The sequence below is a fragment of the Trichosurus vulpecula genome, chromosome 3 (genome assembly GCF_011100635.1).
Source record: "Trichosurus vulpecula isolate mTriVul1 chromosome 3, mTriVul1.pri, whole genome shotgun sequence".
NCBI lineage: Eukaryota > Metazoa > Chordata > Mammalia > Diprotodontia > Phalangeridae > Trichosurus > Trichosurus vulpecula.
In genome coordinates, this window is record NC_050575.1 from 175,012,002 (window position 1) to 175,035,431 (window position 23,430).

A 23,430-nucleotide genomic window follows, 5' to 3' on the forward strand; every position below is an offset into this window, starting at 1 on the left:
TTTGGCTATTTCCAATCATAGGTTATGGGAAAAATTTCCACTTTTAATGACATAAACCTCATTCTTTGAGTGTGTCTAATTTAATACAATGACAACTGAGACCTCTCTGCATCACCAACCCAGAAGGTCTTGTTTTATTATAGGAATGGCATGATCTTGGGGAAATTTCTACTCTGAGTAAAATGTAATCTAATGATAACTCTTTACCTCTTCAGCATTTAGGGTGATTGGTTCAGATAATTTTAACTAATTGTGTAATAGCCTTATAGCTATCTAGAATCAAAGAATGCTAGAATTGAATGGGACCTTAAAGATCGAATTATACAACTCCCTCATTTTAACTTTCACATCTGTAGATCTAATTTTATCCTCATAACAACTCTATGCCAGGCAACAAGGGGTTTAGTGCTGGCTTTAGAGTCAGGAAAGAAGGGGGTTCAAGTCCCGCCCTCGTGACAAATATTAGTTGTGAGTCCAATCGCCTAAACTCTCAGTGTTCCAGACAGCTCTGTAAGACTATACGTTTCAAGGAAATTACTTTGCTGAATGCATTGGTTGAGGGAGTTTCTACTTGGGGAACTGCTTATGTCGATGAAGTTGTAGGTCCAGATTTCCTCTTTCCCTCTCCACCCCACACCCCAAGGGGAAAAAAAAAATCCCACCAGTTTCATGAAGTAGGTACTCATTTGACAGCTGAGGCAAATGAGAGACAGTGCAGATCACAGAGAGCTGACAGCAGCCCTGGGGTTAAGACCCCTAGAACTCCAGATTCCTAGCTTTCTCTAGCTTCAGCTATTTCTAACAGGTATTTGTTCTTTGCCCTCAAGCATCCTAATATCAGGTACTTCATCTTCCATAGAGATGTATACCAGAGGAGCTCTTAACTGGTTAGGCTTTCAAAAATGATTTTCAAGTAATTTAGAGATTCCTTCTAGTGTAACATTCTTTGCAAGTTGCCCAAGTATTCAAGAGAAGAATTGTGTGAACTGTATACAGTGATGATTTGGATTTGAGGTTACCTGTGTCTGGCTCTTGGTTACAGTGGCTTATATCACACTTCATTCAAGGTAAAACCTGCCTGTTTTGGGGGCAAGGAGTGATGTTTTCAAGCTAATCAATCTTAATGTTAAGATTCTGGTGGCCAGGAAGATTCAACATCTATTAAGCACCTACTGGGTGCCCTGCACTGGAGATACATAATTTTTTTTTTGAAAGACAGTCCTTGCTTATAAATAGCTTATAATTTAATGGAGGAAGGAGAGGATAGGACATAGACATAAATCAAGTATGATAGAAGGGAGAAGGGGGAAAAGAGAAATCTGAAAAATTTGAGAATTTCAGGGTCATTTTCAGTAAGAAGAGGGTTTTGGGGGGGGGATTGTTAAATTTCCTCTGGCTGGGTGAGACTAAAGAGAAAGGATGATGCCCTTGATCCTGAAGCTTGGGGAGGAGTGGGCCCAGGACCTACATGGGAATTTTGTGCAAAGGGCCCCACCATCCCAATGTCAACGGGCCACCTGTGGGTGTATCCATAATGTCTCACTTCTTCAAGGAAAGGAGGAGGTGCATTTTTCATTTTTTTTCCCCTGGGCCCATGTTTAGTCATTACAATTTCACTGTGTTTGCTTTCAATTTAGTAGGAAAATGCTAATTCTTTAAAGCGTAAGTAACTGGGACGCGGAGGGTTTCCAGCTCGGGCCGGGCCGGCCGGCCAAACCAGGCAGCACCCCCCCCGGCCGTAGCCGAACCCCAGAGCTGCTCAAGGGGTGTTACACGTGTAAGCCATAGACAAGCCCCAGGGAACCTCCCTCACACCTCACCGTCCGAGGGGATGAGATGACCCCAAACGGGCTCAGAAAAGGCGGGAGGCCGACTTAAGTAGTAACGGCCGCCAACGGGCCAGCCAATCAGCGGCGGCTGCGGCTCCCTCTCCTCTCCCACCCCCCCCCGCCCCTCCACTCCGTTCTTCTCCCCCCCGCCCCCCATCACCGCCACCGCCGCCTCTTGGGCCCTCCTTCTGCCTGTCAGTCACTGCCCCGGGAGTGGGGGGGTGGGGCCGGCGGCGGCTGCTGCGGCGGCGACTCAGGCTCCAGTTCCGGGGCGAGCGGCGGCCGTTGGGGTGAGTTTGGAGGCGGTTCGGGCCGCTGAACCCCGGAGCGGGAGCGGGAGAGGGGGAGGGGGAATTCCGTCGCGATGAGCGGGGCCGAGCCGGCCCGAGCCGAGGGAGTCAGCTGTGGCTACAGCCACCCCTCGAGGGGGGCCAGGTGGGCTGGGAACTGGGGGGCCCGGTCTCTTTCGTCTCCTCCTCCTCAGGTGCCCGAGGAAGGGGGGGGGGCGACACACCCTCCGAGCCCTTCGGGACGGGTCCTCCAGCTCCCGGGGCCCCGTCCGCCCCCCTCCACCCCGGGCGGGCCGACCTGGGCCGGGGCACGCTCCTCGGCCTCGGCCTAACCTTGCTCGCGCCGCCCGGGCGGACCCTCACCCTCGCGGAAATTGGGCCGGGGGTAGGAAAGGCGTGGGGAGGCCACCCTGGCGGGGAAACCGAGATTTCCAAACTCCGTTGGGCTCTTATTTGCATTGAGTCCGGGAGAGAGGAAGTCGGTGGGGGGAGGCGGGGAAGGAGCCGGTGAAGGGGAATTTCCAGCTCTTCTTCAGGATCGGGGCTTGACAGGAAGCGCCGCGCCGGGAGCCCTTGGCATATTTCTGTGCGGAGGAGAGGAGCTCGGCGAATGGGGGAAGGCCCCCGGGGGCCCTTCTCCCGGCCCCCACCCCCACCCCGGGGGCGCTTTCCTTGGGAATCGTCCTAAAACCGGAGGCCAGGTTTTTGTTTTATCTGTGTAGTACATGAATGGATTCCCGGGGCCGACTTGGCTCCCAGCCTTCTTCAAGTGTTCCAAAGATTCCTGACTTATGTATGCATGCATACCTTTTCCAGGGACAGGCCTGAAGGGTTCTGTCTGGATGGAAGAGATACAGATTCATTTCAGACCCTTACTTGTCATGCATGTGGTGATAGGGTTCAGGATAGGGCGGAGGAGGCTCTAACCATTAGACTTCACGTTGGTGCTTTTACACAGAACTTGTCTCGCTCGATTTTCTCAATGATCCTGTGAAATAAGCAGTACATAGAATATTTTTACTATTTTGTAAATAAGGAAGCTTAAGAATCCCAGAAACTTTGAATCAAGACTTGACTCCCAATCTTCAGACTCCTAGCTCATTGCTCTCCAAGATCATGTTCTAGCCCCTTCAGGACCAAGTCATGTTTTTACTGTTTTCCAGATAATGGAACTTGAGAATTCCAGAAACTTTGAAGTGACTACTTGCGCAAGTTCATACTGTACTATAGTTAATGTGAGGCAGAATCAAGTGTTCAGACTCCTAGCACACTGCTCTTCAAGAGTGTGTTCTGTCTCCATTAGAGCCGTTTAGATTCACTGTATTTCATGGCCACAGAATGTATCACTACCCCAGGCAAGCTGCATCTTATTGGGTCCATTGGGTCACGGATCAAGGGTGTGATTTGTTCAGTGGAACCTCTTATCAGTGCTGGAAAAGCAGCTCTGAAGGTTTTTTCTATTTTCGGTGGAGTGCCAACTTTTTAGATCAAGGACAGGAGGGAGGGCTTTAAAGCCTTGGTGGCAAGCAAGGCATGGAGGTCTGATTAGAATGAAATTGGGCCGTCCTTGTTTGGAACCTTAGGTCTGGTTTCTAGTCTCAGTCATATCATTTTGAGCAAACCATTTTATCAACAGGTACCCACTATGTCACATACTGGAACAAGCACTGGACTAGGTCTGGAGACTCGGATTCAAGTCTTTGCTCTTCTCTAGATAAAAATGTAATGATCTTAGCCAAGTCATTTTGACTACATGGGCCCCGGCGTCTTTATCTGTAAAATGGGGGAAGAGCTTGGACTAGATACTGTCAGGAATTTTGGAAGTTGGCAAAGAGGCGAATTTTAAGTTTGTTATAAAGAAAAACTTGCTAACAAATAAGGCTTTCCCAGAGTGCATTGGGTCTTTTGGGGACCTGGTCAATTCCCCTTCCCTGGAAGTCTTCATTACAAAGCCTGATTAACTACTTGCCAAGGTATAGTTGCGGTGATTCTTTTTTGGGTATGGGTTGGACTATAGTCAATCTCTTGAGGTCCTTTCCAACTCTGAAATTATGTGATTCTTTGCTTTTTCCCTTCAGCTTTCTCTAAAAACATTTCATGAGTCCCCAACACTGAGTTCTAGGTACTCTGGAGAATATAGAAATATAAGATATGGTATCATCTTTTGAGAAACTTATATTCTACTGGGGATCAAAAGTAAGCCACTGGGGGAAAACAATTTAAACAGTTAAATATTGAACTGTATGATACTGACTAATATATTCATAGATGGTTATCTTAGGATGGACTGTTTGGGCTGGAATAGTCAGAAAGCTTCTTAGGACTTAAAGGATAAATAGGTGTTGGGCCTTGAAGAATGGATAGGATTTAGGTAGTGGTGGGGGAGTGCTACATTTTGAGTCTCAGGACCTGGATTCAGATTCTGTCTCTGACACTACCTATATGGCCTTTGGCAAGTCATTAAAATTCCTTGAGCCTCAGTTTCTTTATATGATGTGGAGGTTAGACTAGCTGACCATTGAAAGCCTATCCAGCTCTATAGCTATGATCCTTAGCCGTCTCTGGGACAGTTGCCTCATCTTGAGAGGAGTTGACTAGGTGACTTTTGATTGAGGTTCCTTCCTGTTCTAAATCTATAATTCCGTGATAGAAGAAGGACACTTCCAAATTTCTGATGCCAGGCCCTTCACTCTATCCACTATGCCACCTATCTACCCTGTCTATCCGAGGCAGTTAAGTGGCTCAGTGGAACTGGAATCAGGAAGACCTGAGTTCAAATCCAGCCATAGATACTTGTAGTTGTGTAACTCTGGGCAAGTGATCTAACATCTCTCAGGCTCAGTTTCTTCATCTGCAAAATGAGGCTAATAACATGGCATCTTCATTTCAGGGAGTTGTTAGGATAAAATGAAATGATGTTTGTAAAGTGCATTGTAAACTTTGAAGCATTATATGTGTTGCTTTCTCACAGGATTATTGTAAGGATAAAATAAGCTGTGAAATCACTTTAAGGGGTAAAAATACTTTAAAAGTGCTTATAGTGTTTTTCTCCTAGAATGTGTCATATTTTTAATTCATGAAAAAATGTATTTTGTAAGTATTTTCAACACAAACTAGTATTTTATCACAATGTAGTATTTCTGCTTTGTGGGGTCTACCCCATATTGTCGCATGTCTAAGCAATCTTTATGAAGAGATTGCTGTAAAATAATTGTTACCCATGGTAGTATGCAAAAATTTTTTTAAAAATTATTTCAGTGCCTGTTGGCTTTATTTCCGGATATATGTATTCCTGTACCACTCCTTCCCTAACAACTTTCTCCTATGTCAAAGAAAAACATTTAAGCAAAACCCACTGACATAGTACCTATGTTCCAATTCCTCTTCTGACACTCTGTGTGACTTTAGACATATCATTTTACCTCATTGAGCCTCAGTTTCCTTATCTGTAAAATGAGAGGATTGAACTGTTTAGTATTCATAAAAATGGATTTTGTATAACAAGGACTAATTGGAATGGATTGTGGTATGTGGTAAGCTTCATGAAGGCAGAAACTTAGTCTTTGCATCTTACTGTACTTCCTTGAACTGGTCTCTGCTCAGTAAATGTTTGTTGAATCAATGAAAGGTGTCCTTCCTTTTAAAATTAAATAATTTTTGTATTGAACTTTATACAACAATCTAAACAAATGTACATTTGCATCTATCGATACTTAAAAATTAATTTTTACATACAATATTACAGCGTAAACACATGAGCTAGTCCTTAATGAGGAGTGTTTGTTGACTAGTGCTTCCTCTGTTGCCCCTTATATTCATTCATCTCTGTATTGGGGCACTGTTTTTCTTTTTGTAACAAATAATCAATACATAAATATTTAATTAGTATCTACTGTGTACCAAGCATTAGGGATACAAGTAAAAATAATCAAATACTTCTATTTTCAAGGAACTAACTTTCTAATAATAGCATCTGTAAGTGCTCTTAGGTTAGTGAAGCACTTCATGTACATTATATCTTTTGATCTTCACAACAGTCCTGTGAGATAAGGACTCTCCATTTTATAGATGAGCAAATTGAAGCTCAGAGAGGTCAAATGACTTCTCTGTCATCACAAAGCTATTAAGGCTTATTGGGTCAAAGGGTATGCTTTTTTTGGTGACTCTTGTATATTGCCAGATTGCCCTCCTAAGAGGTTCTTCCAGTCTACAATTCTGTCAGCAATGTATGAGTGTACTCAACTCTGCCAACATTGTTTTAGTACTTTTTTTTCTAATTTGATAGTTATAAAAGTAGTAATAAATCAATAAATTTGTTATTAACCTACTGTGTGTTGGGTGTTAGTGATACAAATATAAAAGTAAGACAGACCTGCCCTTCTTCTGGAGGGGTAGAGAGAGGTAATTACTTAGTTTAAACGGTCCCAGAGATAGTGAGTGGGTAAAGACCAGTAGATTATTACGCTTTTAAGTAGAAGCAACAATATTGATTTGATTATTGTTTAATGATCATGAGATGGGGAAGGGCTTAGAGGGAATGACCAGTTAGTTAATGGGACAAGACCAATGTCACTCAACTAAGCCCTGGTCTGCCTAGGGGGTAATGATAATGATGACAATAACTAGCATACTGTGTGCCAGGCACTGTGCTAACTACTTTGCAAATATTATCCAATTTGATTCTCACAGCTCTCCTGGTGTTATTATTATCATCCCCATTATACAGCTGAGAAAAATGAGATAGAAGTTAAGTCATTTGGGGGAGGCGGAGCCAAGATGGCAGCTGGAAAGCAGGGACTAGCCTGAGCTCCCTGCTGAGTCCCTCCAAAAACCTATAAAAAATGGCTCTGAACCAATTCTAGAACTGCAGAACCCACAAAATAGCAGAGGGAAGCAGGGCTGCAGCCCAGGACAGCCTGGATGGTCTCTGGGTGAGGTCTGTCCCGCACGGAGCTGGGAGCTGAGCGGAGTGGAGCAGAGCCCAGCGTGGGCGGCAGCAGGACCAACCAGACCAGGAGCTGGGTGGAGCGTGCCCTAGCGCCCTGAATCAGTGAGCTGCAGCAGTTACCAGACTTCTCAACCCACAAACACCAAAGACAACAGAGAAGGTTAGTGGGAAAAGCTGCGGGAGTGGAAGGAGTTTGCAGTTCGGCCACCGCCCTGGGAGCAGTGGAGGTGGGGCAGCTACAGAACTACAGCTGCGCTTGCTTCCCAGCCCCAGGCCCACCTGGTGGGAGAAATTAAGTGGTGGATCAGAGCAGGAGTGAAGAGCCTGCTGAAGATCTAAGTCCAGTCCAGGTTGGGGGTTCTTGGAGAAGGAGGAGTGCTGGTGGGGCAGAGCTGGCGCATCCCCCCAAGCTTGGAACATAGTTCTCTTAACTCTACAAGCAGTCGTACCCCACTGAAAAACTCAAGGGTCAAGTTAGTTGGCTGGGAACATGGCCAGGCAGTGAAAACGCACCCAGATTCAGTCTCAGACTTTGGAATCTTTCTTTGGTGACAAAGAAGACCAAAACATACAGCCAGAAGAAGTCAACAAAGTCAAAGAGCCTACAACAAAAGCCTCCAAGAAAAACATGTACTGGTCTCAGGCCATGGAAGAGCTCAAAAAGGATTTGGAAAAGCAAGTTAGAGAAGTAGAGGAAAAATTGGGAAGAGAAATGAGAAGGATGCGAGAAAACCATGAAAAACAAGTTAATGACTTGCTAAAGGAGATCCAGAAAAATACTGAAAAATATACTGAAGAAGTTAAGTCATTTGCTCAGGGTCACACAGCTAGTAAATATCTGGGGCTGGACTTGAATTCAGGGCTTCCAGGCTCCACACCCAGTGCTCTATCCACTCTGCCACCTAGCAGAGTATTGAAAATTTAACAGTTTTAGTTTAACAGTTTAAAAGTTTTAACAAGGACTCATCTTGAAGCTGAATGGGGATGAAGAGGGGGAAGAGTAATTCAGAATTGTTTTAAATTTAAATTTTTCTGATTATTAGTGAAATGGATGAAATTCTTTATGTTCATATTTTTTGACCAACCAATGGGTGCTGCTTTTGAATTTTTATATTAGTCTTTATAAAAGTATATGTTAAGATTTTACCTGTTATATTTGGTGCAAATATTTCCCTCAACTTGCTGTTTTTTAATTATATTGTTTTTGCTTTCCAGAACTTTACATTTTTGTAGTGAAAGACAATTTCTTCCATTGTTTAATAATTGATGTCTGTCCTCAGTTGAAAACAATATATTATTTCCGTTTTTTCTAACATTTTAGAATTCATTTTCTTGTACTTCAATCTATGATGGAGCTGGAATTTATTATGGCATATATTCTTTTATTTTTAAATTAATATTTTTAAATATTCCTAAAATAAATATGAATAGTATTCATCCTTGAGTGCCTATGGATTGAACTGTGGAATTATTAAATATAATTTAGTGACTAGTCAGTCAATTAACAGGTATCAAGCGCCTATTTGTCAGGCACTGTGTTAACCACTGGAGATACAAAAAAAGGCAAAAGACAGTTCCTGCCCTCAAGCAGCTCACAATCTAATGGGGAGAGACAACAAACAACAAATATGTACAAACAGCTATATACAGAATAAATAGGAAGTAAATAAGGGAAGGAAGATAGTAGAAGTAAGAGGTGTTGGGAAAGGCTTCCTCTAGAGAAATGGGATTTTAGTTTGAACTAGAGCATTAGAATAGATATATATATATGTAATATATTATTATTATATTATGTATGCATATATATGCAATAATTTGTAGTTAGAGAAATATCTAAAGTTAATTAGTCTTCTTAAACTATACCCTAAAGAGTTAGGTCTGGTCCCTGTTCCTGCTTCCTTTCTTATGAAATCAGGATGAAAACTAACTTTTACCTATGTTATGGCAGTGTTATGAGGACTGATTAAATTATATCTAAGATTAGTGTTATTTAAACTGTGACCTAGAGAGTTAATTAGAGCTGGGCTCTGATCCTAATTCCTTTTCTGGTAAAAAAAAAAAAGGGGGGGGGGGATAATAACTACCCAAGACTTACCTCACAGAAATGTTATAAAAATTGATGAAATGTCTACAGTGTTCTCTAAATTGTGTTCTAGCTGAGATTTCTAATGGTTTTTGCCTATCCCCTGCTCACTGTCTCCCTGCCTTTTTGGCTAGAAGACTGGTGTAGGAAATTTTGGTTATTTATAGTAAGCAAATGAGAAAGGAGAGAAAGGGGAAAAAATCAAGGGTGACAATAATGCAGTTTTACTTGGAAAAAAATTATTAGTGCAATGGTGTACAAATCAACTCAGACAAAGTAAATTAACTTACTGACTTCTACAATAAAGCTTATACTTTTTACCATTAAAAACTTGTAATAATAAGCAGCATTGTTTTTCTTTTGCTGCAGTCACTCGTTTTATGGAATTTGGCATTGACTTCTCAAAGTTTTAAGGTTTTTTTTTATGCTTTATTATGAAATCACACTATCACATTGGATATTAAGCACAACTTTGACAAATATTCCACCTTTCCAAGTCTAGCCTTGATTATAGCCATATAGGTTTTGAATGGGGTTTAAATCAGGCAAATTCCCTGTTTTATCTCCATCTCTTGGTTAAAATTCTTAACCTTTTGTGATGCATGGCATGGTATAAAGTCATGTTGCAATAGTTTAGCTCCATTTGAGAATTTCTGTAATTCTTAAACAATTCTGTATATTATATTTACCAGAGCTCATAATTACGTCAAGGACAGCAAGACTTTCAGGCATGCTGGGATTTTAAAGATCCCCTAAAACTTTTTTTTTTTGAGTGGATGTTTTATATTCTGATTAAGATGCCCAGGTCTTAAAGGCTCACCTGTACTTCTCATAGTGTTTTTGGCATAACACTGAATAAGGAAGTCTCATCAGTAAAGAAAAACAACAAAACAATCTTTAGTACTCCAGGCTTTATATTGTCATCTTCATAATAAGCTTTTTTTTTTTAAACAACATTAGTGAGCAGCTGGTGGGTTTTTTTTTAAAACTCTTCTTCCAACTTCAGAAAACCTATACCATACTCTAGAGGAATCAGTATCAATCCCTTTAGCTGTCAGCTTCCTCTGAAAGTCTTTGTTTTTTTATGTGTATTAATCAGGCTGTTTTGCATGGACAGATTATTGATTCTTGGCATTTTTCTTCATTGTTGACTTTCCTTTGCACTTTGGTGCTGTTGATACTGTTTCACTGTTAGTTTTAATGGGTCTTAACACCTAATTTCCCCTCAGCAACAGCTGTCACATTATCTCTGTCATTGCAGTGTACTCTTTAGAGTTAGAACTTTTGCATGTTTCCTTGTAGTAATTATCCACTCTTTAAAGCCACAGAGTTAAAAATGCAACTAAGGAGAGCAGTGAAACATGTAGTTATGGCACTTTCCTAAATTATAGATGTGACATTGTTACTTCCTTCTTCAATGAGGTCCGATGGATTGCTATCATTTCTAAGATCAAATACAAAAATATGAAAAGCCTCTGCTGGTTCTGTGTAATGATAATAAGAAAGTACTTTGAAGATATCAAGAATTATTAATATGAAATGATGGCATTATTTATAGTTTCAGATTACAAAAGTGAATCCAGTATTCTAGAGTCGAGTCTATAGTAAATGGAGTTTTTAAAATGTTACCAACACAAATACTAACATTGCAAAATAATGCAGTTGCTGTAGGCAAGTATTTGTTCTCCACCCCCCTGTCATGTTAAGGTTGCATGTATAAACAAGAATCAGAAATTGCAAAATTGGAAATTCTCCCAGCAACAGCAGCTTGCTTGATTTACATTTGTTACTCTAGCTTGACTAGTTGCATTTTAATTCATTTTTAATCCCATAAATAATATTGCCTGTGAAATTTCAGTCTAATATCTTTGGTAGGCTTTTAATTAAATTCACAACTTACTATCTCACAGGTGCTAAACAAGGGATAAAAAAATAGTAGAAATATGCTGCAGTGGAGTACAGGCATGCCTTGGAGATATTGTGGGTTCAGTTCCAGACCAATACAGTAAAACATCATATGAATTTTTTGGTTTCCCAATGCATATAAAAGTTATGTTTATATTATACTGTAGTCTGTTAAGTGTGCAGTAGTATTGTGTCTGAAAAAAAGTACGTGCCTTAATGAAAGATATTTTATTGCTAAAAAAAAATGCTAACCGTCATCTGAGCCTTAAGCTAGTCATAATCTTTTTCCTGGTGGAGGGTCTTGCCTTGATGTGGATGGCTGCTGAATGATCAGGGTGGTGGTTGCTGAAGGTTGGAGTGGCTGTGGCAATTTCTTAAAATAAGACAATAATGAAGTTTCCTACATCAATTGACTCTTTCATGAAAAATTTCTCTGTAGCATGTGATGCTATTTAATAGCATTTTACCCACAGTAGAACTTCTTTCAAAATTAGGATCAATTTTGATTGGGATCAATAGGGGATCAAAAATCAGCCCTCTCAAACTCTGCTACTGCTTTATCAACTAAGTTTATGTAATACTGTTCAATATTGTTGTGTCTCAGAGAATAGGGAGGCCCAAGAAATGGAAGAAAGACTGGGAATGGCCAGTCAGTGGAGCAGTCAGAACACACATTTATTGATTAAGTTTGCAGTCTTAATGGGCATGGTTTGTGGCACCCCAAAATAATTATAATATTAGCATCAAAGATCACTGATCATAGATTACTATAACAGATATAATGAAAAAGTTTGAAATATTGCAAGAATTACCAAACTGTTACTCGGAAACAGGGTGTAAGCATATGTTATTGGAAAAATGGTGCCAATAGACTTGCTCAAGGCAGGATTATCACAAACTTTCAGTTTATTTTAAAAAAAAGAACAACATCTGTGAGGAGCAATAAAGCAAAGCTCAATAAAATGGGATATGCCTGTATTTGGCATATTTCATATCAGCCAAACATTTATTACATCCTTACTGTGAGCTAGACACTAGGGTTACAAAGAAAAAATAGTCCCTGCCCTTGAGGAACATACGTATATTATGAAGAAAATATGTAGATATATAATCTCTATAAAGTAAATACAAGATAATGGCCGCTAGGAAATGGTAGCACCAAGAAAGGCTTCATGTAGGAGGTAGCATGATCTAAGCTAAACTTTGGAGGAAGTTAGATATGTTAAGATGCAAAGGCGAGGAATGAGTGGGAGAAGGAATGTCATGTGTGAAGGATGGCAGGTAGGTCAGTTTAGTTGGATTGTATAGTATATGTGAAGGGAAGTAATGCATAATACTTGGAAACGTAGGCTGGAGCCAGATTATGAAGGGTTTAAATGCCAAAACAGTAGTTCATATCTTTATGCTAGCAGCAATAGGGAACCTGTGGGGCTCTTTAAGAAGGGGATTGACATGATCTGACTTTCACTTTGGAAACTGCGGAATATGGATCAAATAGGGTCAAGACTGCTGAGGAAGTGATGACTTGTGAAGCCATTTTAATTGTTCAGGTAAGAGGATCTGAACTAAAGTGATACCCACAAGTTAGTGGGGAAAAGACTGATATGAGAGATGTTGTGGGGGGTAGAATTGACAAATTTGCTTATTGATTGGAAATCGGGGGTAAGGGAGATTGAAGAGTTGAGAATAAAGACCAGGAGGCTAGTGGTATTCTTGGCAGAATTGGGGAGGTTAGAAAGGAGCGGGGTAGATTTGGGGAAAAGATGGAATTCAGTTTGAACTATTGAGTTTGAGATACCTATGGGACATCCAGTTGGAAATGTCTAATGGGAAGTTAGTGTTATGGAACTGCAACTCAGGAGATAGATGAGGGCTGGATATATTGATTTAGAAATCATATGCTTAGAAATGTTCACTGTACCCATGGAAGCTAATGATCACCAAGAGAGAGGGTGTAGAGAAAGAAAAGAGGGCTCAGGACAGAACTTTTGGATATACCTAGTTAGGGGGGGCAGTACATGGAATAATGATCCAGCAAAGGAAACCGTGGGCTAGTAGGTATTTCCTTTATGTAGCTAAGGAAGATTCTGGAATAACTAATCTTAAATGAATATCTAAGTATGGATGGGTTGAAAAAGCACTGATGTGGTATTCAGAACATCTGATTGATAATCCTAGTTTGAGCTTTAGATATTTGAGCAAACCTTTTTATAATAAAAGTATTTACTATATCAAACTCATGGAAATGTGAAGAAGAAAACAGATTTTAAGATATAAGACATATAGACATAAAGATATCATTAGAAATCAAAATATCTTTGTTTCCTCCATCAAATTTCTCTGAAAAATAAGATCTGTTCTTATAGACCTATATAGAATTGTTTGTTAACAATCTAAGGATGGATAAAATGGACTAAATTGAAGAAGATAATGGAAGGACACCATCAGTCAACAAATAGGTACTAAATACCAATTGTGAACCCAGCATTATGTTAAGGTAATCTAGAAGAGATAAGAAACACAGGATCCCTTAAGGAGTTTATGATTTAGTTGGGAAAGGTGTGAGGGACATTTATGAACTAAGAAAAGAATACAGTGTACACTAAAATTCATTGTTAAAAAAAGGGATAGTGTAGTTTCTCTTGTCTGGTGTTTAAAAATTAACACCTATCTCCTTAGATAGAGTTCTTTAGGTATTATATTGGCTAGAGGCAAGAACCCTTCCTGCTTTATGTTTTAATGAGTTTGTGAACTGTCATTGGCAGATATTGCCTGTTAGGAGGGTGTACATAGTTTATGTTTGCAAAAATCTTAGAAGGCCACAAGAGATTATGTAACAGATGGTCATTTGCAGTGTTCAGTTTGTAAATCATGGTAGTTTGAGAGTGAAAATTTTTTTTTCAAAAATACATGAATACTTGTGTATATTTCAGGATCAGATCCGATGTTTTTTAAATTAAAATAGCTTTATTAATATTTTTGAACATTTTGGCATGCCTCAGAGAGGAGAATGTATAGATTATTTTTTAGTTGCTTGAAAATACTTCTTATATGAAGCCAATGAAATGTAATGTGGTTCTCAGGGTCAACATAACTTGTGAGGCTTGTATATATGTATCACACCAGTAGAGGTAGCATTATGTGTACTTTTAAGCATATTTTGGAAAACATTTAATGTAGAAGTTTCTGAGTTTTGATTACACTACTTATAAAGTCTACTTAAAGTCTTGAGGTGTTAAAATGCCCATATTTTGTTGTCAACTTGTCTACAAGCTGAATGGAGATATTTTTCTGTTTTCCTAAAGAGATGATGTAGATTGGAGGCAAAACAATGACTCAACTGTAAAGTCCTCAAAACAAAGCAAAACTACTTTGCCTAAGAATAAGAGATTGGTTTAAATCTCTCCATACCTGTGTACTTAGGTAGCTTGCTATTTACTGGAATCCTTAGTTTTTATTTCCTCACCCCTCCTTATTTATCTGCTTTTGTAAGTTGAGATCTTTTCATGTGTTTTTAACAATAGTATACAAAGTGCATACATGTGTTTTTGATGTACTCTGTGTGTGTGTGTATGTGTATGTGTGTGTGTGTGTGTATGTGTGTGTGTGTGTAAGTGTAAATATAAAACCTTTTATTGAAGAGCTTCCTAGTTACCTTCAGATTAGGTAAATGAGTTCCTTGAAGTTATTGTGACTTCTTTGTAGGAAAATATTTATGTGATTAGACAAGTGAAAGACTAAAATAATGGTGAACAGAGCCTAGAAAAGGGGGGCCTTAATAAACAGGATTAAGACTTTTTAAAAGCACTCTTTTAAAAGCACCTCATTTCTAATAAATTGAGTAAAAATGACAAAGCAGCTTAGTAAAGTTCTGTTGGGAAACTCATCATTTGTATAGACACTAATGCCTGTTTGGAAACAGTTTTTCAGAATTAAATTTATCATTATTGAGGGTTGTTTTTTTTTTTAAATTATAGAAGCATTACAAAAGAAAACTTGTAACTCACTACCAGAAAGCTATTTCAGTAGTCCAGGCAAAAGGTAATGAGGGCCTGCACCTGAGTGCAGAGTGTCAGAGAAGAGAAGGGGGCATATCGGAGAGATGTTGGAAAGGTGAAATCATTAGGCCTTGGCAAGAGTTTGGATGGGAGTGGGGGTGAGAGATAATGACCAGTTAAGGATGACATCTAGGTTGCAGACCCTAGGGACTGAGAGAGATGGTGTTGACTTTGACAGTAATAGGGAAGGTAAGAGTGGTAGAAGGTTTAGGAAGAAAGACAATGAGTTCAGTTTTTATATGTTGAGTTTAAGATGTCTACTGGATACCCAGTTTGAGATGTTTGAAAGGCAGGTGGAAGTATGAGATTGTAAGTCAGCAGAGAGTTACGGGCAGGATAGATAGTTTTGAGAATCATCAGTACAGAGCTAGTAATTAAATCCATGGGAGCTGATGAGATCACCAAATGTGGTGGTATAGAGGGAGAAGAGAAGAAGGTCCAGGACAGAACCTTGGGGGATACCTATAGTTGGAGGATTTGGTCTGAATGAGGATCTAGCAAAGGAGACAGAACAGTTGGATAGGTAGGAGAAGCAGGACAGAGTGGTGTCCTGAATATCTAAAGAGAAGAGAGTATAAAGGGGGAGACAGTAATCAACAGTGTCAATGGCTACAGAGAGGTCAAGGAGAATAAGAATCCAGAAAAGGCCATTGGATTTGTCAACTAAAAGATTTTTGGTAACTTTGGAGAGAGCAGTTTTGGTGAAATAATAAGGTCAGAAGCCAGGTGAGGAGAGAAAGTGGAGGCACCTCTTATAGATGCCTTTTCAAGGTGTTTATCCACAAAGGGCAGACAAGCTATAAGATGGCAATTTTCAGGGATGGAAGGATCAAATGAGGGTGTTTTGAGGATGGGGGAGACTTGGACATGTTTGTAGGCAGTACAGAAGGAGTCATTAAACAGGGAGAGACTGAAAAGAAACATTGGAGTAGATAGGATGGAATGAGATGGCTTGAGCAAGTGGAGGAGTTAACCTTCGGTAAGGGAGTAAAGCAACCTTACCATGTGAGGCAGGGGTAAAGAAGAAGATAGTGGCGGAAGGCATCTGAGTGAGATAAAATGAAGAAGAAGAAGGAGCTCATAGTGAATGGCCTCAATTTTTTTCCTGTAAAATACGAGGTGAAGTTCTCATCTGAGAAGGTGGGGGAGAAAGGGGGAGCCATGGGAGATTTTAGGAGGGATGAAAAGGTTTAAAAGAGCCACTGTGGAGAGTGGGATGGCGAATTGATAAGGGAGTTATAATAGCATTACCTAGCAGCAGTGAGGACCTAGTTGAGGTTGTATAATACAAATTTGTATGGACCCATTCAGAATGGTTGCATGACTTCTGTATTTTCATTCAGCAGCATTTGTGTAGGAGCTAAGGCAGTGAATGGTAGGAGTGATACGAGGCTGAGGCTCTGTGGGGCACATTCAGTGAAATATTGAGGGCACTAGGGATTGAAGAGAGGAGGATAATGAAGAGTTGAATTAGTTCACCAAGGGTTCAAATGGGAACAAGAGCAGAGAGGTGCAACGGAGATGACCTGGGTGAGAATTGAGGAGTTAAAGGATTGGAGATCATGGTGTGGACAAAGAGTAGAGTTTGACAGAGGGAGAAGTGGAGAGGAATAGATTATGATTGGAGAAGAGTATGATCTGATTTCAGAATTCTCAAATATGAAGGAAGTACTTTTTGTGATGACAAGATCAAGGGTATGACATACATCTTTATATGTGGCTGAAGTGGCATGGGTGAGTAGCTCATGGGAAGTGAGCCGTTTGAGGAACTAAATGGTTAGGGTGTTTGAATGAGCATCAGTATGTATGTTGAAGGCCCTAGTATAAGGGCAGGAGTTGAGGAGGAGAGAAAAATTGTGAGCCCAAGTACTGAACTCATAGGAGGGAAGGGTTGTCACCTGAAGGTCTGTAGACAATAGCTACCGGGATTTTAATTGGGAATTAGAGATGAATTGTATGAACCTCAAATGAGAACCAAATCATTAATTATAAGAGAAATGCAAATCAAAACATTTCTGAAGTTTTAGCTCATGCACAGTAAATTAGCAAAGATGGAAAAAGAAGAAAATTGTCAAATGTTGGAGCTGTTGCAGTAGGAAAGGCAAGCATTTATATGCATTGTTAATGGAGCCATGAATTGGCTTGACTATACTCAGAAAGTGACCAAAGTGTTCATACACTTTGACCTTAGGATCCCACTGATAAAACAAAGGACAGACAACAATATACCTTTTCAAAGAGGTCAAATAATAAAGAAGAGTCTCATAGACTCTAAAATATACATAACAGCACTTTTTTTGTAGTAACAAAGAAATGGAAACAAAGATGCCAATCAGTTGGGAAACGGTCAGTCATTGTAAGCTTTCATTAAATGTTGTGCTTAGTGCCAGGGATACAAATAAAGGAAAATACAATTCTTGCTCTCAACGGGGAGACAACATCAAATAACTAGGTACATCCAAAATAGTGATCTCAGAGGGGGAGACACAGGCACTGAGGAGGCTGATAGGGTAAGACCTCCTCCAAAAGGTGGGATTTAAGTTGAACCTTTATAAGAGTCAAGGAAACTAAGAGACGGAGGTGAGGGGCCTGAGCATTGTAGACATGGAGAGGGACAACTGCTAGTGGAAGGCACAGAAGTGAGAGATGGAATGTTTTGTATGAGGAATAGCCAGCAAGCTATTATATCTGGATAATGTAGTATGTGGAAGAGAATAATAAGAATATTAAAAAGATAGGAAGAGACCAAATTTTATGAAGAGCTTTCAGAATTGAAGGTAACAATCGCTAGAGTTTATTGAGTAGGGAAATGACATGGTTAGACTTAAATGCCTCCGAATTGTTATGTAAATGTAATGGAATATTACTATGCCATAAAAATGATGAATATGAAGAATTCAGAGAAGCAAGGAAAGACTTATATGAATTGTTGTAAAGTGAAGTAAGCAGGACCAGGAAAACAATATATATATAATGACTAGCACACATAAATGAGAACAAAAGAAATTGAAACTTAACACCTTGTAATTTTAATAACGAAACTTATCCTTCAAGAAAAGAAGAAATATACCTCCCTTTTTGTAGACATGAAGGAATATGCGTGAAATATTGAGTATCAGATTTATTTGATTATTGTTAATTTTGTTGAATTGCTTTTTGTTATTGCTGCTGCTGCAAGGGATGGCTCTTTGGACAGGGAAATAAATTATTTTGGGATATTTTCAGAAATTAAGGTGACATCAAAAACAATACATCAGTTTAAAACTTTCAAAATCATAATAGAGGCCTTGAGAGTATGCCTGTGTCAGAGGATAAGGCTAGCTCCCAAAGGTTTATCGCCAGACTGGTTTTAGGTTGATGAATTTTTTAGTCACATGAAGAATTTGGTTTGTAAAACTACACTGGTGGAAGGAAGAATCCATACCAGTGAAATCGCAGATATTTGAAACTAAAAGAACTAGTAGATATGATTGCTGATCCACCATCTGGATCTTTGGAAGATTGAAGAATGGGAGAGAGAGACTAGAGGAGTGCAAATGTTGTTTGTGTTTTCCAAAAAAGGAAGAGAAAAAAGTATGGAGAGAAGAGTCTTCAAACTATGGGCTAATATACTTGAATTCTATTCTTGACAACAATTTAGAAAATGTTATTGAAGGGAGTGGTTAGTGAATATCTGGAAAAGAGAATGGTGATTATACAGAGCTGGTATCTAACTTCAGCAAGAAGTCATGTTGGCCTAACCTATTTTGATGATGCTTCTAGATCTAACCATCTATGCTAATTCACTTCAGTTCAACAAATAGTTATTAAGTACCTGCTTTGTCATAGGCCCAGCGCTAATAGCTCAAGGGACAAAGACAAAAGGACATAGTCCTTGCTCTCTAGGACTTTACCTTCTACTGGAGGAATTATAAAACATATAAAAGAAATTCACATATGTGTAATCTAAAGCTCACTTTAGCTAGCATTTTTGACCTTATTCCTCCTCAGACTTTATACAAACTTTGTACAAAGGATAACACGAATAGATTTTGAATTTTGTCTCCTCTGCTAAAAGAAAATTTGACAGTTGAAGCAAAAGGTCTTTATAACCAATCTCTAGATAGTCAGGATTTATTATATTACCTTGCCTGTTCTTTTTTTTTTTAAAGGAAACAGTCTTTCCATCCCAGAAGGAACCCTATCATTTTTTTATTCTGACCATAAACACCAAGTAAAATGAGTATTTCCATATACATTCTATAGAATAAAAGGTTATTGTACATGAAACTGTGAATTTACTATATAGTGCTTTTCTTTTTTAAGTATATAATAAATTCATCACGAAACTTTGGAAGTTGTCTTACTTGCCTGTTATTCCTTTTGGTCTTCCTTCTGTCCTTTTTACTGCACTTAAAAAAGAAAAAGAAAAGATTCCTCAATGATACTTTCTTTCTTCCCTTTCCCTCTCTTCTCCTCTGTTTTCCTCAACTCCCTTCAAACTCATCACCTACCCCATTGTGGGGAAAAGCCCCCAAAGCATTTATAGTAAATATGCATAGTCAAGTAGAACACATCCCCATATTGCCTTTTTCAAAAAACATACATCTTATTTCACATCTTGAGTCTATTACCTCTCTGTCAAGAGGTGGGGTAGCATCATGTTTCATCACTAGTCCTCTAGAATCAGTTGATTAGTACATTGACCAGAGTTATCAAGTTTTCAAAGTTGTTTTTACGATATTATTATTGTATAACTTGTTCTACAGGTTCTGCTTATTTGATTCTGAGCTAATAAACATTTTCACTGATTGAATTAAGCCAGGCTAATAGGGCTTCCTATGTGAACTTTGAGGTGTAGAGCAGAAAACATGCACTGTGTATAAATTATTTGATGCTATGTAGGTAGGGTATACGAGGGCAATCTTAGCCAATCTATTTTGGGAGTTCTATTCTTAGATTGCTCTCCAGCAGGTATGGGGCAGCATTAACTTGTCCAGGAATCCAGCTTTGAAACTTGAGTTGTGAGAGAATCAAGTGAGTTTCCTTTCCTGTAAGCTTTGGACACTACTAAATGAAAACACTCTAAATTGAGTGGTAAGAAGTTGAGGCTTCTTTTGTAGGAAAGGGGAGCCTCACCAAGCATGCTCAATTATGTTGGACTGGGACATCTAGGAGATGTCATTTAACTTCCTTGAAATTCCTGATATCTAAGGAAGTTAAACTTAATGAGCTCTAGAATCCCTGTCATCCCTAAAATTCTATGATTAGAGATTCTTAATCATAAACCCATAACTCTTAAATTTTGGGTGAACACAATGTTCTTTTCCGCTCAAGGGGCTGTTTCCCCTCAGAGAAATGGTGACATAAAAATCTCAACTAAACTGTAACCCGTTTTCTCTTACAGGGTCTTGAAGTTCATTTGGGGGTTGTGGCTCACATGGCAACAGCAAATTCTACTCCTCCAGGCTCTTTAGATTTGCTTCAGCCTGGATTTTCAAAGGATATCCTAGGAACAAAACTAGAAGATAAATATCTCTGTTCTGCTTGCAAGAACATTTTGAGAAGACCATTTCAAGCTCAGTGTGGACATCGTTACTGCTCTTATTGTCTGACAAGCATCATAAGGTACTGATCGTGATTTTTGAAACTTTAAGACCCAGCATAGTGGGAATAATGTGTTCTTTGCTTGTGCAGAAATTATCAGTCAGCCAACATTTAAGTAACTATTATGTGTCAGGCACTGTGCTAAGTGCTAGGAATGTATAGAAAGGCAAAAGACAATCCCTGCTCTCAGGAAGCTCACAGTCTAATGGGGGAGACAACATGCAAACAGTTCTGTACAGCAAACTATATATTGGATAAATTGAGAATTCTCAACCAGAGGGAAGACACTAGCATTAAGGCAGATCAGGAAAGGCTTCCTGTGGAAGGTGGGATTGGATTTTATCCAAGAAAAGAAAAAGCCAGGAGGCCAAGATGAGGAAGGAGAATCTTCCATGCATGGGGGACAGCCAGGAATCAGGAAATGGAGTGTCTTGTGTGAGGAACAACAAGGAGACCAGTATCAATTATACATATTCTTTTGTCATTGTTGTAGGGAATTAGGATCTGGGTGCTGAGTAAATACTAGTTAGATAACAGAAATGGAAGACCAGGGGTTCCATTAAATCTACATAAAGGTGATTTTTTTTCTGAATAAACAATAAATCATGATTTTGGCAGCATTTATTTATCAGACATTGTACCTTGTCAGAGAATATTTGTAAGGGCATGTTTCTTTTCTATTTTCATAAGCACTGGGCCTCAGAATTGCGCTGCCTGCATTCAAGAGGGAATATATGAAGAAGGCATTTCTATTTTAGAAAGTAGTTCGGTAAGTAAGAGTTCTCTAAAATGAAAATACTTTAATTGCTAAATTGAATTTGCTTTAGTTTCAGAAGTTGTAGGATAAAATTTTAGAGAGCTGTAAAATTATTCCTTAACATTTAAATTTTAAAAGACTGCTCTGTCAAGAGCCTTAGCTTAGCTGAGGTTTCAGAGACAAAAGCAGATAGTTCTTATACTCATGGATGATGTGAATTTTTTAGTGTTCCTTCTATGCAAGTCAGTTTTTGAACATGCTTAGAAAGCCTTTCTAACTTGAACATTCATCTCCGACTTCTTTAACATGTCATTAGTTTGATTCAAATATGACTGACAGGTGATTCTTTGATATTTATAAAGAGCCATGTAATAAAGAGGAAATTGTAACCTCAGAGGAACTTCTCTTTGTTTTTTCTAAGGCTTTTCCAGATAATGCTGCTCGAAGAGAGGTAGAAAGCCTACCAGCTATCTGTGTCAATGATGGTTGCACGTGGAAAGGCACTATAAAAGAATATGAGGTAAAGACTGGAGTTTTTTGTTTGGTTTTACTTAGTCTTTTCTTATGCATGTCTCAGCTGATACATGACTAAACTGCAAAAGCGTTTATTAAGTGCTTACTATGTGGCAAGCACTCTACCACTACTATTACTAGCATTTATTTAATGTTTACTAATGCCAGGCACTGTACTAAGCGCCTTACAAATGACATCTTGTTTGATCTTAACCATTCTGTGAGGTAGGTGCTGTTGTTACCCTCTTTTTACAGAGTAAGTAAGGTTAAGCACTCTATGAGCCACCTAGCTGCCTCTAGTGCTTGATAATTATTGGAAATACATATATAAAATTCAAGCTAGTTCTCTGCCTCAAGGAGTTTACATTTGAGTGATGTGAGATGAAGAGAAAGGGAGAATTATTTCAGTGAAGTATGAGACAAAGTTCTTAGCTGAGAAGGTAAACAGAGGAAAGGGAGTGAGTGGAGGTTTGAGGAGGGATGAAAAGGTTTGGAAAAGCTGCTGTAAGGTGTGAGGTGACTCAGCAGACAGAAAAGGATTGCCTTGCCACAGTGAGGGTCCAGTTGAGATTATGTAACATAAATTTGTAGTGGCCCCAGTTAGCATAGCTGAAGCTATGTGAAAACACAGTGAAAACAGTAGATGGTGAGAGTAAGGCTGAAGCTAGGCAGGGCAAGATTGGCAGTAGGATAACACCCTTTCTTCTTAAGAAGAAAGTTTAGAGTTGAACTGGTTCACTGAGGAAAGGGTTGAGTTAGGTAGGGGAAGGAAGGAGACTATCACTATCACAGGGGTGTTGTCCTGGGAAAGAACCAAAACGTTGAGCGATTGGAGATCACAGTGAGGATGAACAGGGTTTGGGGGAGTCAAGGCAGAAGGAGAGGTAGAATAACAATAGATTGTGATCAGATAAAGGAATTTCAGAGTACATGAACATGGGAGATAGTGCATTTGTGGATGATGACAAGATCAATGGTATGATCATCTCTCTGTGTAGCTGAGGTAGGGTGGAAAATTATGTGAAATAATAACTTATATATTACATATTCTATAATATGTATAATTGTATGTTTTTATATGTTATATATGTGATATAAATAATTATGTGAAATAATAAATTATAATGTGGAATTAGAGAGTTAAGGTTTCTGAGGGAGTATCAGTATATTTATTGAAATCTGTTAGTATGAAGGCAGGGATTGAGGAGAAAAGACTGTGAACCAAGCACTGAACCTCTTTAAAAAAGAAGAGGAGTTTCAATGAGGTCAGTAAACAACAGCTACAAGGATTTTGATTGGATGGTAGATATGTAGTGAATGAACTTCAAAGGAGGAGAAATTACTGAGTGATGGTAGTAGAGGGAGAGGCTAGCGGTGGCAGCAGGGCGTACGTATTCCAAATCCTTTACCTTGACCCATGAGTCAGGGGAATGAATAAACGTGCAACCAGTGCTAGAAAGG

The 23,430-nt window shown here is 39.2% G+C and overlaps 1 protein-coding gene across 4 annotated transcripts in view; it reads left to right on the forward strand.

Moving 5' to 3' along the window:
- Window positions 1-2,032: 2,032 nt before the first annotated feature.
- The window catches only part of TRAF2 (TNF receptor associated factor 2), a 51,910-nt gene continuing 30,512 nt past the window's right edge, over window positions 2,033-23,430 (forward strand). Inside the window, exons 1-4 of one of the 4 annotated variants that reach the window (XM_036752689.1) lie at window positions 2,033-2,119; window positions 20,500-20,720; window positions 21,390-21,468; window positions 21,878-21,976. In XM_036752689.1, coding sequence (XP_036608584.1) covers window positions 20,533-20,720; window positions 21,390-21,468; window positions 21,878-21,976 — 366 coding nt within the window. In that variant the 5' untranslated portion in view covers window positions 2,033-2,119; window positions 20,500-20,532. Of the gene's footprint in view, window positions 2,120-2,224; window positions 2,265-2,484; window positions 2,505-20,499; window positions 20,721-21,389; window positions 21,469-21,877; window positions 21,977-23,430 lie in introns of those variants that run through there. The other 3 variants (XM_036752692.1, XM_036752690.1, XM_036752691.1) reach the window with 3 other exon arrangements.